Source organism: Lutjanus erythropterus, chromosome 10 (assembly GCF_056507025.1).
Source record: "Lutjanus erythropterus isolate fLutEry1 chromosome 10, fLutEry1.hap2, whole genome shotgun sequence".
Lineage (NCBI taxonomy): Eukaryota > Metazoa > Chordata > Actinopteri > Lutjaniformes > Lutjanidae > Lutjanus > Lutjanus erythropterus.
The window spans coordinates 24241493-24262058 of NC_139326.1; the positions used below are offsets into that span (position 1 = coordinate 24241493).

Here is a 20566-nt window from a genome sequence, read left to right on the forward strand (position 1 = left end):
ACAAGGCTCATAACAGACAATACACTGACAATTGAGCATAATTATTGTGCTTTTTAAGAGTACAGTAACAGATTGTATTTTAGTAATTACATTTAGGATGACATATTTAATATTCAAGTACAGTGGAAACTGCTTACAGTGACAGTGATCAGCTGCTTATATGATCAAAAAGCATGGGACAGAATCAGTCTTATACATTCCTTTTTAATTCTGGTCCTATGACGCTTTGCCTCATGGTAACCCGTCTACAGCTGCTGACCTGAGGCTGGAGCATGGAGGGAGCACTTATGATCCAAACAACTTTATATCTATGTAATAGATATAAATTTGGTTATAATAATCATCTGCTTATAAAGATCACTTTGACCCAGACAGACAGGATCACCACAAGTCGTTTCCACTGTATATCCTATATACTTCTCCAAAGTGTTCTGCCCTCTAAATGACTAAATGATAGACATTGTTTGAGCATGGTTGTGTGTCGTCATGTGTGTCCATGCATCCTTACATATCTGGATAATTTTACTTAACATAGCTTTATAAATCAGCTTGTTTTCGAAGTTTTGGGTACATAACTAACAAGCTATCCAGAACCCAGGAAGCCTGCAACTTGGAACAAGCGCAGGCTTACCTCTGTGCCTGCATATGTTCGTTTGTGCTCAGGTGTATGTGCCAGGACGTATGCTTGCATACTCACTGCAGATGAATACCTGTAAGACTTGAGGGGAAAACTGCGTGTCTGTGTGTGTTTCCTTCTGCATTTTCATACCTTTTTGACAGTATCCAGCATGCTCTTGCCTCCCTGCCATGGTTTGGAGTTCTTCCTGATGCAGCTCAGACTGGCCATGCTGTGCCACTTCCTATCCTCCAATTTTCTGTGGAAGGTGTTGGCCAGCAGCAGCACGGTATCATAAATGTAGCGATTGGTGATCTATAGAGAAAGAAATCACAGAACGGCACAAAGAAAGAAAGAAAATGAGACAATGACAGAATAAACACAGACATTTTACTGTTGCTGATGATGTTCTCTTAGGGATTTTCTGACATTGTTGTGACACAGTTGGTAAAAAGATGTGACCAATGTGCTTCACTTAGAGAGTTGAGTTTTTGTTTCTCCTTTAGTTATACAACTGGGAAAGATGGACCCAATACAACAATACAGACCCGCAGATATGAGAAGTAAGTGGGAGAAATAGGCCAGATGCTAAAATTCCATCAAAGTTAAATGCTCCGCTTGCATTCATATCCATCTGCACTTTGATCAAAAATCTGCCGGTTCTCAACCAACAGTAGCAGTATGTTTCCTGCACCTGTACTGCATTACATTGTTAATTTCTCCTCAAACATGGCTCTCTTTTGGCATATTTGCACATGTGCGCTCATACCTACAGTCACACTCTCACACAGAAGAAAAGCTTTAAGGATGACATTAATTAAAATGTATTGATAGGTCCTTGGCACCACAGAATAAGATAGAGAGGGGGAAGAGAGGAGTTTATTCAGTCTGTGATCGATCATTGTGTGATTTACTGAGCCTCTCGTCTCCATGTTAATGAGAATATAATAAATAGATTGACTACATGATGAGTCTATGTACACACACATACACACACACACACACATAGACCAATATGCAGGCGACACACTCACTCACATTAACACGTGCAACACAATAATTTCATTGGAGCAAAAGCCATTAGCTCGACAACAATGCCTTCATATATCAAAAAAAGCAGGGCCTTCACATTCACTCTCGGATATGCTGTAAACACACAGAATAAACTGTATTTGGTAAATAATAAATAATAATCCCAGTATTACAACTGACAGTTAATAATAAAGGTTATTTTGCATTGACACAACAACATTTATTTTTGCCTCATTCAAATTAAGCTCAAAACTGTGATTTATAGATTGAATGAATAAATCCTGAAACTTAAAATGTTATACAATGTTATATGCAAATTTAAATATTTCACTGCTAGACACTGCCATTATAATATTGAATGGCATGTTGCGTTTGTCTAAACTAACAAATTAGCATGCCGTTACAGAAAACAGCAGACAGTATACTAACCTGACATGTATGCATGTTTTTTTGACTGGGAAAAACATGATGATGCTGACATTTTTTGAGCATTTCAGTTTTGTTCTATAGAGACAGAGCGCAATTAAGCCCCACCCACACCGAAGAGAAAAACAATTGATCACTTTCCACTGATTTGACATTGCGTGGAAGTGCTTACTTGACATTTCTGTCTGCTCAAAGACGACAGAAAAATGCTGCTGCGTGGTTCAGACCAGCTACCAGTAGGGTGAAGAACCCACAACTAAGTGTTTTTAAGCTGCCAAACCAAAAAACTGACTCCTTTAAAGACACAGTTCACCCCCAAATAAAAAATATTGGTATAATATCTTTCCTCTTATCTGTAGTGCTATTTCCCATTGAGACTGTTTTGGTTGAGGGTGTTGAATTTTTGAGATATCAGTTGTAGGGATGTCTGCCTTCTCTGCAATATAATGGGATTAAATGGCAGTTAGGTTGTGGTGCCTCAAAGTTAAAAACCAGTGTCTCTTTCCAGAAATAAATGACCTGGTTACTCAAGATAACCACAGACCCTGCTGTGAGCAGTTTCGTGTAATAACTCTTACTGCATAGGACTTTACCAGAACTACTTTCTTTCAAGAGAGAAAAATAGTTCCTACATGAACTCCTCAAAACAAGGTCTGTGGATTATCTGGAGTAACTGCGTCATGATTCCCAGGGACAGTGAGGTTACATTTTTCAGATTTATTGTGGCACTTTGAGGAAAACAAGCAGAGTGCAATCTAGTTCTATAATATTGGAAAGAGTGCCAAACAGAGTGCCATCACATTCCCTTATATACCAAAACAATCCAGATGAAAAACAGCACAATAGGTAAGAGGAAAAATATGTATTTTTGATTTGTGGGTGAACTGTCCCTTTAAATGGGATCAGTTCTCCAAGCAAAGTAATGTAAGGAGTAGGGACAGAGAGAGAATATTTGAGTTTGTAATAATAATTCTGGTCATTTGTTTGTTTGTTTTGCCCTCTGGTAGTCGTGATTGCTCTTTGTCTTTCTATAGATATTTAAACAGATTTCTATTTTTTCCTGCAATGTTCAGTTTTTCCCGAGCATTTAACAGGAGTAACGCCCACTCATGTAACTAATTCATGTCCATGTGTTTATGTATAAGTAACTTTTAATCAAGGTTACTAGAAGTTAACTGACAGATAAGACAAAAGAAAAACTAGTGTAAAGTTTATCTCACATCTAAGTTTTGTCTCATTTTCTTTCCAAGTATGCTTACTTTTACAGTTTTGTCAGTCTTCCCCTTGCTGTCTTTGTCCATCTATCATTCTGTCTCACTGTCTCTGTGCCTATTGCTTTCTCTCAGAAAATTAAAGTGAAAATCTACTACTCTGTGGGGAGCTTGAATGATCAGTGGGCTCTGCACTCCAAGTGAGCATTATATGTGTGTGTGTCTGTGTGCTTGTGTGGTCAGCCTGAGTTGATATGCTTCAGTGCAGTGTGAAATTGGGCTTCTGGGCCACTCTCTGACCGCTGAGCTGATCTGCTTCCTCTGTCTCTCTCTCTCTCTGTCTGTCTTTCTCTCTTCTATCCCTCGTTTCCTCTCTCTCTCATATTCACCCACTCACTCACCCCCGCACACACACACACACACAGACACAGGGTATCGAAGTGAACATGTCTACAGTGTGTTTTAACTGCATGCAGTGTTTTTTTTCCTCTCACTGTCTTTGTCAGATACACAAAAACACATTGTTCTTTACTGAAATGAGTCACTCACATGCACACACATACATAAATACATGCACGTCCTCGGCGCTCCACAGTAGAATAATCACATATGACTGGACTCTGCCCAACAAATAATGAATACATTTGAGGGGCTTGATTCTTGATAATAGCTTTTCACACTTGAGAAGCACTTGATTCATACTAGGATACACAAGGCAAGTTTTATTTATGTACATTATTCAATGCTTCAGGCTCTCTAGGAGTTTACAGTGTCTTTGCCTTATTGAGGTGCTGTATTTTGCATAAAGTATAGAGAGGCTTTAAACCAACTCTAGGCTTAAATCAACCTTTTAGATAATTTCAAAAACACTTATGTATTTAGCTGATTTTATGCATGTTTATTTATTTTTCATTTTATTATTAGTTTATGCTATGTCATGAAAAAAACTAATAAACACCTATTACGTCCATTCACTGATTACAGTGGGTGAAAGCCTGGAGCAGAACTGTCTTGGGACTTGAAAGGGAGATATCCACATAAACATTAAGACCACGTTTTCTGTTTTCAATGTATTTCCAACCTTCATCAAATGTGTTCCCCCAGGGTCTTATGCATCCACATAAATCAACAGCACATTAATTCAATTTCATATTTTTGTCTTGACACATAAATAAGAGTGTGTTCCCTTTCCTCCACTCTGTTTGATGGCAGCTTGATGACTCACATACACACAAAAAGAGATAATAATTGCATACATATTGCCACCCTGGGGGACATATTAAAAAACAACAACAACAACAACAAAAAAAAAACAGTGGAAAAGTAGTGGAAATGTAAAAGCGGGGAAAAAACCTGTCCTTTTTTCGTGACCATAATATAGGATGAATTGTGTGGTCTGAGATAAACATACATACCTGTGAGAACCAACGTTTCCTAAAATGATTAATATTCCAGGTAAAAAAAAAAACTCACAGGCACAAGCTGACAATGTCAAAACAGCAAGCTGGGTGTAATGGGAAGCTTTTGCATTGGCAGACATGTTGAAATGTCAAACTAAAACACTGGGAGCAGTTTTAAAAAGACAGAAATGGAGCACCAGAGCAGCTTTTAAATACATAAGTAGTTTGAGACTTTGAGATATTCTGAAATGAAAACCCAGATAGTGGTGTTTACACAAAATGCAAAGAGAATTTGAAAGTATTTTAGAAGACATTCATACAGAATGTATTTGAATGCATAATGGTTATAGGACTCCTGTGTTACTGTGTTGCATATTCAACACCAATTAAGCATATATACAGTACAAGATAGAAATAAGAACTTAAATCTTGCTCACATAAGGATTGCTTGGAGTCACTGCATCCAAATAAGCATCCAACATGACTGATGACCAGTTAGGAAGTGTTAAGAAGAAAAATAGCTTGGGTGTGTTCATGTGAGTGTTATCATCAAAAATGGAAACCTATCTTTTTCTTCTTAAGTTTTTTTTTTACACTGATGGACTGTGATATGCTGATTATAGAGCTGTTTTGCTGGGTTTTTTTTCACTGGGGGTAAAGTTGCCCAATAATGCAGTCAGCCATCAATTGACTGTATTCCCACTGGACATCCCCTGTCTGCTTCCAGTAAAAGAAATGACTGAACCTAATTAAATGATGTCTTGCTCTTTGGTAGTCTCGATTTAGGCTGAGATCATTTTCTTTTTCTGATCATCCTTCCAGTTAATTAAACTGCAAGGGGACAAAATGCCAGAGACCAGGCCAACAGCAACTCCCTGCAGTAGCTTTGACTATTTGGCCAGCACTGATTTTATCGACTGAAGCTTTTTTTGGGTGAGAAGTGAGCAGTTTTCCAGCTTCAAGTACTATGGAGACAAATAACTCTGAAACTTTCAAAGTGAATTAGCATGTTGACAGCCTGGAACAGTCAATTCAAATCAAATTTAAAAAAATAAGTATTTTTGGAATGAGCCAGGTACAGGGACAAATAAGGTGAACTGAACAATATGTGGATCTGAGATGGAAAGAGCGAGAGTCAACGTTGATATTTTTTAAACGTCATGCTGCTAATGTTCTTCATGTCATCTTTTTTTTATATCTTCTCAGAGACGGTGGCCAAATGTAAACTTATGTAAAAAAAACACACAAAAGGCAATTTAAAGCAACTTCACACCGCCTTCCTTAACTGTGAGACTTTCATTGTCCTTAAACTTCTGCTTCCATTCACTTCTTACACATTTTCATTGTCATTTTTTCATAGTCAGGCTTTATTTTTTTGCTCCTTCTGTAAGAACCACTTAGCAGTTTGAGTATGTTCAATAAACCCAAACTACAGCCCTGACTTATTGGTAGCAACTAATAGATGCGAAGGAATCAGGATGTTTGTGGAATTGTAACGTTGTGCTGGCAAAGAGTTGCACTATGGGATAAAACCTGGTGCCTACAGGGGCCACCTACATAGAACATCTGGTGGCCTCAACATAAAATTTTAAGGCAACAGACCATAACACCTTGGTTAATGTCAAACCCCACCTGCTACTTACCACCCTCAGCTCTCTTCAACTGTATTTCTTCCATTCACCTATTTTTAAGGACCAGTGTGTAGGACTGAGTGGCTTCTTGTGGTGATGCTGTAGATTGCAACAACTGAATACTGCTTGCCTCACCTTCCTTTTCTAAGTGTATAGGAGAAACTATGGTGGCAGTAAAACATCCAAAAAATGCAAAAGACCCAATAAAGCCAGTGTTTGGTTTGTGCATCCTGGGCTACTGCAGAAACATGGCGATGCAACATGGCAGAAGACCTCCATGGTAGAGGACCTGCACCCCATGTAGATATAAACAGCTCATTCTAATGCAACAACAAAGAACAAAAAACCTACTTATGAAGATTATATATTACTTTCCCGCCATATTTTGTCAATAGATCCCCTTAATCTTACACACTGGACCTCCTCTGACTATCAAAAACTACACACAATTGTTTGTGGCTGCCAGTTACAGGACCAATTACTTTCAGTATGACATTTAATCTTGTTTTGAACATGAATCCAGTATCCTTATTGGATTTGTTGAAAATGCCTTATGGACAAATCACCAAATCAACTCACCTCCAGCTGCTGAGCCTTGGGGTTTTTAGGGTCACAGAGGGAAGTGTTAATCCTGTGGTTGTGTTTAACGCAGCGCTGAGTTGTGTTCTGTGGCATGGGAAACGTCTGGCGCACCAATGTCAGCCGACCGATTGACTTCATGACTAACTCCTGCAAGTCGTAGTCTGAGATCTCCTGAGAGGGTGGAAGAGATGGAGGAGGATAGTGGTTGGAGTACATGGTGGAATGGTCGGGATTTAGAAAGGGAAAGAGCGGGGAATGAGTGATGGAGAGAAGAGAAAATCAATATCAACAACTCCATTATGGCATTTATTGTTGCAAAAGACATACAGCCAACATTTTTGACAACAAAAATACAAAGAACAGTAACCATGACAAAAACTTGGTTGGATACCACTCCATAAAAACCTCTGTACAAAATGTTTCCAATTCATACTCAAGACATATTTTAAGTGGTTTAGGCCTTGTTTTGTATGCTCTACTTTCCCCATTATCACTACACTGTGCAGGAAAAACCATTGTCTACATCATCTGCAAAAATAGTTATTAGATATGAAAGGTACATGTCAGCAGATGAAAGGAGGGAAGAAGGAGAGTAAAAAGTGTGTGTGAGTGTGTGTGCCTGTTGTGTGCATACATGTGTGTTTGCACGTACTCTGCATGTCCTTGCAAAACCTTGGGGAGGAATCATTGCTAATTTTAGCCCTAGGACACAATCTCTCTCTCCCTCACTCTGTCCATGGATCTCCATCCATCCTCTGTTAGAGCAGAGGGTCATGTGGTGACGAGATGAGAACTGACGTTTATCGTCCCTGGTGGAGGTAACACTGCCACCAACCGGGACAGCCTTTGCTTTCTTTCTATAAGTGTGCAGTGATTGTCTGTGTTTGTGTGTGTGCTCAAGCGTGGCTGGCGTGTAAATATGTGTGTGTGTGTGTGTGTGTGTGTGTGTGTGTGTGTGCATATGTTTTATGAGATTGTTATTAAGCCCTCTGATCACGCAAAACCCTTCTGATTCCATTTCATTTGCATATAGCAGACCACCTGACAGGATGGATGGGACAGTGCCTGCAGACCGTGCACATACATAAGCAAGCCATCACACATATTTCATATTAGTGTGGGGTAATATTATAGGCGCTGTGGGTTCATTGACTAATCTCAATGGATTTTATTTTAGTGTAATTAACGTTCATTAAGACCTGCGAGTCCTCATGGGATGTGATCAATGGTGATTAGAGCTAGTATTATACAGGCTTCATTGGTGTAGCTATACTCATCTGCTTTAATTAGGTTGATATATGGTCTTCACTCTATATGCACAAATATGAATTTGTGCATTAAATCAAATGGATGCTGCTTTGAATATTTTAGAAACGTTATGTCAGGTTTGAGATTTATAGATGCACACTGACTTAAGTTCAAAGACACTTTTTTCCTCTGCTGTCAAATCTAATTAAATTTTCTTGAAATAGTCAGTGAACTAAGAGTTCTGAAACTACAACTGACCCTTAACAAAGCCCCTCCTCCCAACAGCAACTGTCCAATCATAGATTAGCAACCTTAACTAGGCACCACAGGCCTGTCAAGCTTTGCATTTCTCTGCATGTAGAAGTGATGTGCATGGGGCTCAAAGAGTAGCGATACTCATGTCTCAAGTGTCTGTCTTTAACTGCATCAACATGAGCTTCAAATGTTAACAGGTCCAGATGGCTAGCTTATTACCTGCAGTAGCATTACCTCTAGCCAAACTTCTGTTAGATACCACTGCATTTGCCTAACTCGTGGCTTATTCCCAGAGGTCAAGTTGGGATTTGTTATGTGGAGAGTTTGAGGAGGAGGATGTGGGCTAGTGGCTAATCAAAAGTGGGTTGATGATAATGCATTTCTCTCTCGCTTGCTCTTTTTGGCCTAAGTGGGTTAGCTTAGCTCTGATCCCAGCTCTCTGCCTGGGGGCCGATCACAGTTTGGCTGGTCTGGCTGGTCTGGCTGGGTAACCATCTCACTTCCATTTCTGATGTTAATGAGTGTATTTCTGTCATATATTGTATACATCATACGGTCACGTGTCACACATCACCATCCGATCAATGTTTGCTGGGATGTAGCTTTAGTGTCTGGTCTTTGAGTTTCATCATGTACGCAGTCAAGTAATTTGACATATTTCAACCCATATTTAATATGTATCAGTTCTTCTTTTTAAAGTGTTAGCTAACTGCACTTATGAAATCTGTAGGCAAGAGTCATCATTTTAGCAAGCAAAATCCATGGTCATCAGCTAGAAAAAAAATAATGTTAGGGGCTCAGTCGAATGTCTTTAGTATTGGCTGAGGCTGTGACTCTGCCCCCTCAAAGTTCACCAAGATTGATTGGATCTGTAAGCCTCTCATTTTACTTGATAATCTGGGCTTAGTTTGGTGAAGACCAAGGTCCTGGCCAGATTGCTGCCTCCTGTAGTGTGAACTACAGGACTGTTTGTATTCCTTTGGTGTGAGCCCAACATTAGCAAAGGGTCAATTGATTAAATTATTTTAACAAGATAAAAACACAATAAATTAGTATTTATGCCTTGAAGGAGAACTGAAATCATTTAACAGGTTTAACCTTGTATGAATGCCCTATGCTCTGAAGGATCTACTCTCTAAACAGTTCAAGTAAGGAGTCTATTTCCTGGCTTTTGGGGGTAAAACGTGGCAAAAATCCCAAACAGTTGCTTACATAAAAACCCTGAAGGGGACTAAATTACAAAGCCAACAAAAAAAGATGCAGGACATAGAGAAAATGCTGAAAATTGCTAAAAAGGCAGATCTGTGGGCCAAAAGAGAATTAAGATTCACAGCGGGCAGTCAAGGGCATGCAAAGAAACATCGGCAGGCAAGAATTATCCAGAGTACCCCACTCAAAGGATCAAACTCAAACTAATATACATGCACCAATGCACAGGCATACAAAAATACACACACACACACACACACACACACACACACACACACACACACACACACACACACACACACACAGAAGCTTAAATGAGAAGATCATTTCAAAATTCGCCCTCTCATCAGGTGTTTGCCCATCTTTATTCCTTTGTCACTTTCAGTTAGCCTCCACGTCTCTGTCTCTCTGGGGACAAACTAAACAGGCTCCACCCACTATGACTTTCAGTGGTGGCGTGCTCTGAGAGCTGTTAGCCCTTTAACATCTGAGACTAATTAAATGTGACACGTACATACACATAGTGACACGAAGAAACACAGGAAAAATCACACTTGGTCTCACGTACAGCACATCATCATCACATCATTCCTGGGAGGGAGAGGGTACTGTACTGCTGCAGAGTTGACTTTCACCTCGTATTATCAAACTGCTCTTTTTCCATTTCTCACATAACTTCCTTTAGGCCACTTAATGTCATGTCAACCTTTTAATCAGAAGATTGAAATAAGATAAATAGCTTGGGAACTCTCTCAAATAGTTTGGTCTTGTATAATTTGGTATAAAAAAAATAAAACCTGAACCAATCATTTTATTTGACCTTCAAAACAAGCAGGAAATAATAACTGCTGATCTATCACATTCACAAGCGTCATGTCCACCTCCAATTTCAAGCTGAGCAATCAATTATAAAATCATTCAGTCCTGAGGGTGTTTAAGTTCAACTACCTGGAATCAGAAGTTTTGGGTTAAGTTGTAACCCCCAAAACGCCTTGAAGCTCATATGTGGAGTGAATCACGAGTTGTTTACTCCATAAACTTGAAGTTTCCGTCTGCAGGCATCAACCTCCACCTATCACCTCCCTTTCTTCCCCCCGTTCCCCGAGAGCACCAAATCCTCGTCTTTAGTGTTTTATTTGAAGACGAGAGTCAAAAGCAAAAACACATCCTTCATCCTTAATTCTTCTTGCCACTTATTCCCCGACCCCTATACTTTGTCCTCCACCCTTTCTCCCCTCCACCCCTCCCTTTCTCTACGTCTCCCTTGGAGAAACCAAATCCTTCCTTCTCTCTTCTTATCTGCAGATGAGAGGGAAAAACACTGGTTTTGTTTATTCTTCGACCCTTTCTTCCCTGGTCTCTTCTTTTCTATGAAAAACACCAAATCCCCCTGTTTTGCTCATATTCAAAGGTTCAAAGTTGTGAAATACAAAGCAAAACAAATCTGTAAAAAGCATGTCTCATTTTATTTGCCCTCGATTCCCTCTCCTCCACTTATGGCAATTTCCCACAACAACCCTGAAATGTCTTCTCTGGTTTTGACTCTTCGCTGTCACCCTCTCATTTCTGTGCTTTTTCCTCCATGTTTAGGACATTTACAGATTGGGTGATCTTTATCTGTTTTGGATTCACGTACAAATTCAAATACCCAGACTGGGTGTGTCTACAGATCCTCATTCATTACTAAGTGGAGATGAGGGATAGGGCAAAGGTAGGTACAGCAAGATGATGAAGAAAAAGTGTGAAAAAAAGAAGCAGTGCAAATGCTTGAAATGTCAGATACAAGTTAACGAATGCAAGCAGTCAGGCAGTACATTATAATGGCTATGGATTGCAAGATTATGTAGAAAAGCCTAAATAAATCTCTGTCATGGCTGTTAAAAAACAGCGACGAACTTGTGATCAAAAAGTTTCTGATTCAGATCCCCAGACCCATGCTGGGAAATGTGGGGACAGGAGAAGTGTCAAACTTGCCTTGAACAAGACACACAAAATATCCAACAGCTCCAGGAGAGCCGCTTAGCAACAACAGCAGTCTTAGATGGCTGCAGTCATACTGGGCAACATCCAGCTGTGCACAGAGTGTGCACAACTGTAAACCCGTTCTCCCTCTGCAGGCTCTTCTGTAGCTGTAAATAAGAATGTTCTTTGACTTAGGTAAGGTTGAAGCGCAACAGTACTGTCAATTTATACCTTCAACATGTTCCCAAGAACAATGAATGACACTGACCACCATTTGGGGTTTGTACATTTGGGTTTGATATGGTTTCATTAGCCAAATGTTTTTATAATGTTCTTAAATGATAGAAGACCACATAATCCTTCAATCATATTCACAGCATGGAAATCCCCAAAATTTCAGTTACATGGCTTTCATAGGATATCCATGCAGTGACATGTTAAAAGCCAAAATGTCAGAAAGGCCTAATCTTGTCTCATTTCATTACGACACCCTTGTTCCCTTAAGAAAAAAAAGGCAGAAATGAGTTGAGAGAAAGAGAACAGGGAAGAAAAGAGTGCGAACAGCAACGTGGAAGATCAAGAATGATAGCATGACAGAAAATGAAAGACCACAAAGAGATTCAGAAGGAGCTATCCTCCAAACTTTAGAGAGAGACAGACGGAGAGAAAGAAAAGTGTCCCTTATTATTTCTCCTCCTCCTCATCCTCATCCTCTCATCCTGAGCAGAACGAAGGAGATGGGGAGAGGAAGGATGATCAATTATGAACTGTGAACTCCCCCTCAGTGGGGCTGTCTGACTGCTGGCTGTAGATAAAGCAGAGTTATGACAACCATACAGTGCCCCTTCATCCATAATAAACCACAGGGAGGGAGAGCACTTTCACACATAGGAATATTCATTCTCCAAAGAACCAGTACTAGAAGACATTACGTATGACAAAATATTGTAGCCGCTCATCCATTTTAAACACTCTGCTAGAGGACTTCACATAGCCCACGGTGGGAATATTGTGTCTACATCCGAGGAGTCTGCGACTAAATTTCAATCTTGATCTTGATAAGCAGAATGAGGATATTATATCACTAAAGAGATGGGATATGAGGCTTTTCTTTAAGTCTTATTTGAAGGCATTTGCTTTTTCAGTTTAGAGTGAAAAGCAAGATTCAAATGGAGGATGTACAGAAAGGAAAAGAGGAAGCCCCATCAAGCATGGCTTCCTCATGAATACCATAACCAGCTTAGCATAAACATACATTTGTAATCCGACTTGATTCTTGCACTTGTTTTTTGTACGACTATGCTATTGTATTGTTCAGTTTGTTCAGAACCACAGCTAGTTGGCAATGAAGCTGACACATATTTGTAGCTATATGGATGTAGATTGAAAAACACAGGTAGGAGGAAGGTTTTATAATATACTTACAGATGTTTTACAGTGTTGTTCACTCAAATTTTGAGCAAAACAATAGATCTGTTGCACAGCAGCCATCAGGGCAGGGACGATGCACTTATCTCCCAATTTAATACTATCACAATACTTGGGTACCGGTTTGGTATGTATTGTGATTTATAAGTATTGCAATTTGTGTTTGATTGTTTTTTTTAAACTAGATCATTAGAAAAGTTGAATGATATGCCATAAAAGACTGTATGTCATGATTCGTATTTCCAAAGACAGTGTACATCCCATGTCAGTCTGTCTTTCTGAGTTTTATTTCATCAGCATCAATGCTATGCTACATATCAAAGTAGTAAACAACATACTTTCTGAAGTGAATTGCAACATTTAGTTGTTCCTGCTCATCAAGCTAGTGACATCAAAACTAATAAATAAGATATGAGGCCAGAATGAATAAATCCCCTAAAAACAACACACAGCACAAATGTGAGCCTTTAAACTTCCTTGAAAGAAGAAACTGAACTTGAAAACTGTCCTTTCACGATGCTGGACTCAGTTGCATATAAAGGCGTTTTCACACCTACTTCATTTGGTCCCAACTTTCTTTGCTGTAGCTGCCAAGTTTTGCCTGCGATCTGTCGCTGTCTGCCTGAACAGCCTTCTGGAAGTGATATTTTACACTTCCTCATATTATATTATATCACACGAAATTTGTCAGTTGGTGTTTTTAGGGTCATTCTAGGCTTGCACCACACGTGTCAGATATATTCGACCTAATAAGTGATCACAAAGGTAAAAAGCAAAGCAAGAAGAGTTCTCACTCACTTGCTATTAGTTTTCAAATGGATTCTGCAATCCAGTGTCACAGACTGGCAGTTTACAATTCATTTGGATCCCTTACTAGAAAAAAAGATATTCAGCGTACATATATCGGAAAGTTCATTGAATAGTACTTTTTGGAAAGTGGTTAAGTGAGATGACTACATCTAATTTTATTCACTTCACAGAACCTTGTTCCCCCTAATCTTCAAAAGGCTTCCCCTTTAAGCTCTCTTTGCGCCACCATTTCTCTCCTGTTCTTCCTTTACTGTCTGTTGTTTCTGCTGTCTCCATCTCCTCTCCATCTGATAGCTTCTATTATTCTAATTCTCTCTTCTCTCAAAACTGTTTTGGAAAATAACCTATAATACTGCTCAATATTAATATGATAATTAAATATTAACACATCTGGAGTGAATCTCACTGACTGACTATCAAATTTTACTTGGCTAAATTAGCAATGTTTTATTTACATCTTTCTATATGGAGCTCATTCGCTATCAGACATATAACTTAATACTCTGCTTAGTAACTGAGACGCCATTTGAGGCAAATATATGTTGGGTGACACAAAGTACAGTTTGTGTCAGACAGTGGCACAATTGAGACTTTAAGTGTGAAGGGAACTAATTGATTTGACTTTAACAATACTTAACAACATCAGCTTATATTGTTACCTTACAGATTTTTGTTCCTTGAGTTGGAGTGGCCGTGTCACACGTAGCCATTACATTACATTTATAATAATTAGAAAAAAAAAAAAACTAGGACTTTTGCCTCGTCAATGATTCAAAACATTAGTTGGAAACCTTTCAGTCAACTAAGCTTGTTAATATGAAGCAGTCATTTTGTTTTGTTTTGTTTTTTTGTCCGTCAGTGTGCAGTGTATTTCAGGGGACCTCAGAAATAGCTGCAGAGTGAGTGCTCCTTGTTTTCGAGCTGTCCTCCAGGGTAAAATCATCCCACTACATCAAGTTGAGTTGGGACAACCCTAAAACAACTAAAACCATTTGTCACTTGAAATTTGGATTTGTGAATGTGTGAAGTTAGAAAACCTTGTGAAAGAAACAGAGAAGCAAACAAAACTGAACTTGGTATGATTCTCGTCTGTGACCTGATATTTTATATTTTTTGCACGCCTTTTTTAAATTCATAACTATAATATGAATAAGAAAAAATATTCAACAATATTCTGCTATTCCTAAAACATTGAAAACTGGGGAAGAATTGGCCTGCCAGATTGATTCCTCAAAGGCAGCAGGTAGAAACTGTTACAGGCTACATGCTGCTAGACATGCACGCATGCTGCAGAATGACATGTTACACCTCCCAGAAAGCTTAGCAAAGAGCAGGTCGCTGCCAGGAAGCCTGAAGGGTGTTAGACAATACCAGATGCTTGACAGGATGCAAAGCAATATGAAGGCAGTCTATTAGACAGCTAGATGTGACTCCAGCCTACCAGGCAGTCGAGAAATGATAGACTGCTCAGTAGGCTGCTTGACATTGCCATCTGCTTAACAAAGTGTACAGACAGTCTCTCAGGAAAGTGTAAGACTCACTTTTTTAAGTGGGTGGTAAAGTCTCTAGTGTTACTTTGTAAAATGCACATTATAGTGTGCCATCTATTTCAATTAGCAGAGGAGACACATTTAAGCGGCATAAGAGTTCTTCTGTGAAGTAAGTAACTAATACAGAGTGGTTGTTTGGAACAGATTTATCCATATTTTTACCTCTGATAAGTCTGCCATCTTCATTAAAGTGCAGAGCGAAGCTCATTCTTTTCCCCCACTCCCTAGAAGTATTAGCATTTGAGAAAATGCAAAAACAATACTGAGAGGTTGTCTAAGGTACTTGCGGGGATTGTAACAATGTTACAGCAGCCTCTCACCCATATCAAATATGAAAAAGTAAAAACCTCCATATAGCAAGACTGACATTCTAAAAGAGAACATCAGAAAATAATGATTGGCTGTCCCTGCAGCATTAATGGATGCCATGCATACTAACATTTGGTTCAAACATAAATACTTTCTTTGCATAACTGAGCAGATAGTAGGACTGCTGAGCCTTGTAGCATTTAACAGCACTGCAGGCTGTGATTTGAAAAAGGAACAGACACAGGGAAACTACAGGACACTAAGGCATCTGAGTATCTCTTCTTGTTTCATAATAAATTAGCTTTTTCATTGTTCCTACAGTAAATGCATTTTTTTGCTCTTCCTCCAATACATCTGCTTGTGTCTACACTTGACACTTAACTCTTGTGTTTGAGTGTGTGGCAAGCATTGACCCCCTGCTGTGCCTTGCCAGTTCACTGTAATGCCCACGGCTACCAAGACACAGTGCATTAGCTAGCAGTGTACACTCTTAAACACACACACACACACACACACACACACACACACACACACACACACACACACACACGTAACTGATCCGGCTGCCTTTGTAAAATGAACTTCTCATAAAAAAAGATCAAAGATGCATTCCTATTTAAAATTAATATGAATTTACAGCCAATGTTAAAGTTTAATTATGTTTCTCCTATGACCAATAGAAAACAGAAAAATTACAGGATTAACTGTGCAGAGAGTAGACTTTGTAGACTGTCAGTTCTTGCCTCTCATTAATCCAGAAAAGCCCGTGATATTTTAGTAATACTGATGTTAAACTGGGGGATATATGCTTTCAAGGTCACTTTGGCTACATTCACACTGCAGGCAAAAGCGGCTCAAATCATTTTTTTTTTTTTTTTTTTGTTCCTATGTAACCTGGAATTAGACTTCTTCCAATCAGATTTGGACCACTTTCATACGTGGTCCTAAATCAGATACAGCCCCGCTATTTTGGAATGTGACTTCAATATCAGCAGTCAAATGAAGATTAATGCAACTTTTACATAACTCACACACCTGAACTGTCTTGTGAGGAGAGGTACTGACAGATGTAGTTATAAGTAGCTCCTTGTCTGCCTGAAATTTTGGATGAAATCTCTCTCTGTGTAGCCATTCACTTAGCTCTGATTCTGTATTCACATACAGCTCTGTACAGAAGTAACAGCTCCACAAAAAGCTGTAATTTAAAACTTTGCTCCGTTGCACATCAACTTATAAATGAAACTAGTGAGGGAACTGATCTGATCTAGTATCAGTACTGCAGTTCAATGTGAGGTGTTCATATAGCATCAGGCTCCCTGCATCCACATTCCAAATTCAAGACTATAATGTATTCATGTTATTAAGACTTCTTTTCACTTGCTCTCTGCATTTGCATGCAAATACAGGGTGACTTGTGCATTTCAAATTAGGAGTGTTGATACAGCTATGGTGAAGAAATGTATTAGTCACCTCACTCATGGTGTAACAACAAACCATTACAAAGATGACAAGCACCAACACAAACCGCCATGTTTGGAACAAACACAGTACAAACATTAATAAACAGTAACATTTGCATTTTGGAACATAAAAAAAATAAACTAGACTACTTGAAAAAGCAATGCATCATGAGATAATTACACAAATCCATCTCAACCTATCAGCTGCACATGTGAATGTCACAAGCCAAAATCTTACAGTGGGCCACAATGATTGAAGGACACAGTTATTGCACTTTTGCGCATGTGGGTCAGTTCAGGACTGTGACCGCTTCATAATGGAATCTGATATGGGCCACAAAAATCTGAGCTATAAATCAGAATTGAGGACTAAGGCTTGCAGTGTGAACTTTGTCATAGCTAACTCCTTTGTTTGTATAAGCTGACTCTATCTTAAACGGCGAGTATAAAAATGATAAAAATCTTTACTGCATTGCTTTTGCCTGTGCCTAAAATAAACTCAACTGTCCTTGGTCATCAGGTTTTGTGTGTTATTGGATGTAAAAGAAAAGGAGTCAAAAACTTTTTTACAGTAAACTCTCCTCTCTCCTTCAAACACCCACAGCAATGAAGAGTGTTCTGGACCTAAAACCATAAATATTCCCAGGATAATTGAAACAATAAGGTGAACTGAAGGCGCACCAAGAACAGGATCTATAAATCATCTCCATTGCACTCACCTCATTAATCAGGATCCAGTGACAATCGAAGGCCACCAGGTTGGTCTCCACCACCTGCAACACAACAAAACACACCATTGTATTTACACTTGACAAAAAAATGCCATTGATTTGGTAAAAATAAGCCTTTTTATCACTTTAGTTTTTATTATCTTTATTCCTACACAAGGAAAACAAATAAACTTAAGAGTGAAACGAACAACTGCATGGAGGAGGTTACAGTTTACAACTAATAATAAAGTTTATTATATATAAAGACTTTTATACAATAAGCTGCATTCTTGTCAATAAAAATAAACAGTGCCAATGTCATTATTTCTAAACCTTTTCCCCATTTTCTGTTAAAGTCATGATTTCCATCACAAATACTTCTTGCACAATAGCCACTGATTCTGTCTGGGTGTGTCAGTTTTAAGCCAGCTGTAACGCCATTCCTGCCAACCTTAAGTAGCATTTTCACAAAGAAATAATCTTCACGCTGTACCACTTTAAGCAATATTGCCCAGGTATAAAGAAATATGGATATATGACTTGCCAAAAGAAGGGAGAGAAGTTATGTAGAAGACAAGTAACCTTGTTTCATTTCGGTTTAAAAAAAAAATAGATTCTACATTGTCAGCTTTAAAGATAGTTTCTGGCTCAGATAATGTGATTCATGGTAACTGAAGTGTGAATATTATGGAAAAGAACATTATGGAAATGCGCGATGCTGAAACCCAGTGTGGAACTTCGGCATAAGTGATGTGAGAAAACTTGTATCAAAGGTGCTCAAGGTATCATTCAAAATTTTTTTTCAAACACATGCAAATATGGCAACGCTTGCTTGTGTGTGTCAGAAAACTCACAAACACACATACTTAAATCTCAACATTAGAGCTTTTCTCACTTACTTACACAGATTAGACAAACTTCTGAGGAAACTCACTTCACTCTTTTCCTGTCTGTCTCTTAGTCATACACGTGGCCACAAATACACGGTCTCAAAATAGTATGAGTCTGCAAAGGGAAAGAGAAAACCTTTGCCATGAATTGTTAATGGTGCAACTTAAATATTTATATGTGTCAACTCTTAACCAGTAGCTACACAATTGTTAAACACTGCAGCAAGGACACTTTGAAAAGGCGCTGCCTAGATGACGGAGAGAGCAACTGCACACAACTCCAGACACACCTACAGCACATTTGACCATATATTTCTGTGACGTCATCCATTTCCCTACATACATACAGCAGCAGAAACTTTCTTTAAGGTCACCCTCTACCCGCTTTTCCCCATCTTATCAGTGAACTCTGTAAGTCACCCGTTCTCAATCATCTTCTCTGACAAGCATGAGGGTGACATCTCTTTACTCACTCCGCCCTTCTCCTTATGTCTCTCCTTTTTCCCCATACCCAACATAAATACATAAGTGGAGCACACACTTGGCGCATCAGCCCAGTGGTGCAGGGATTTGTATCTTCATTACAACAGAGCTTTCTGTCTGAAGGCGTGTCTTTTAACTGATGACGCGCTAAACTAAAATAAAAGCCTTTATTATAAAGTCAGGAGACGTTGGGTTTTCATCAGCAGTAATTTACACTGGCTCCTACATGGCTATCTAAAAGTAAAAACAGAGATGCAGAAGAGAAACTGAACTCTGAACCACAGAGATTCAGTTAGAAGCAACAAAAGTAATGATGAAAAAGCCCTATGAAAATCCTTCTCTCACATAACTAAAAGTGATTTAAAGTGGACTATTATGCTTTTCCTTGTTTTCGGTCATCTATATAATGTTACAATGTTGACTGTTCATATTAAATGTACACACATTTTCAAAAAAATAGGTGCACATATGTAAAAATAATCTCTGTGAGCAAAAAGCCCAAGTTTCAGACTGCTCCAAATACTAAATGTCCAAAGTTTTTTTTTTTTTTCTATTTTTGCAACAAGCTGATGTCAGCTCATCACAGATTTCTTTAATGGTCATCTGCTACAGCTACAGCATGCCCACAAAGTACACAAGTAGCGCTCACAAGCACCGGGTACCGCCCGTCCACAGGCTTTCGGAGGTTGGCCAATCTGAGGAAAGTGGGCCAATAGGGAAGGAGGCCTTAAAGAGATAGAAGCTAAAACGCTTGTTTCAGACAATGAGGGGATGAAATGAGGGGTGGCAGAAAGGGCCACTATAAGATAAGTAAGGATGTGTTTGAACTGTGAATAATGTAAAGCCAGTGTAGTGGAGTCCCAGCATAAACATATAGAGCTTGAAATTAGCATAATAGGTTCCCTTTCAATGATAAATGCATATGTGTTTAGTCAAGTCAATTTTATCTATATAGCACCGAATCATAACAGAAGTTAAATCAAAGTGCTTTTCATATAGAGCAGGGCTAGACCGTGCTATTTATATTTTTATTTACAGAGAAACAACAATACCTACCAAGAACAAGCACTAAGGTAATAGTGGCAAGGAAAAAAAATGAAGAGGCAGAGCCAGGCTCCATGGTGGGCAGCAATAGAGGTTTCTTTACTCAAACAAGCCACATAAAGGAGGCAGAACATCACTGAGTGATAGGTAAACAATACATTTCTTAAGACTGAATGGTATTGCCATTAAGAAAAATAGATATAATGAAGCAAATGAAGCTTTTTTGAACTCATACCAAATACTGCTGTCATTTTTTATCTACACATTCTGTTCTTGTCTATCATGTCTATCTTGCCTCTTATCCTCTACC

At 38.9% G+C, this 20566-nt stretch overlaps 1 protein-coding gene across 1 annotated transcript in view; it reads right to left on the reverse strand.

Annotated features, from left to right (window-relative positions):
- Nucleotides 1-20566, reverse strand: part of grid2 (glutamate receptor, ionotropic, delta 2) — a 593815-nt gene that overhangs the window by 198332 nt on the left and 374917 nt on the right. Inside the window, exons 5-7 of the mRNA XM_084728739.1 lie at nucleotides 17849-17902; nucleotides 6896-7069; nucleotides 770-931 (exon numbers count right to left, since the gene is read on the reverse strand). Coding sequence (XP_084584865.1) covers nucleotides 770-931; nucleotides 6896-7069; nucleotides 17849-17902 — 390 coding nt within the window. The remainder of the gene's footprint in view (nucleotides 1-769; nucleotides 932-6895; nucleotides 7070-17848; nucleotides 17903-20566) is intronic.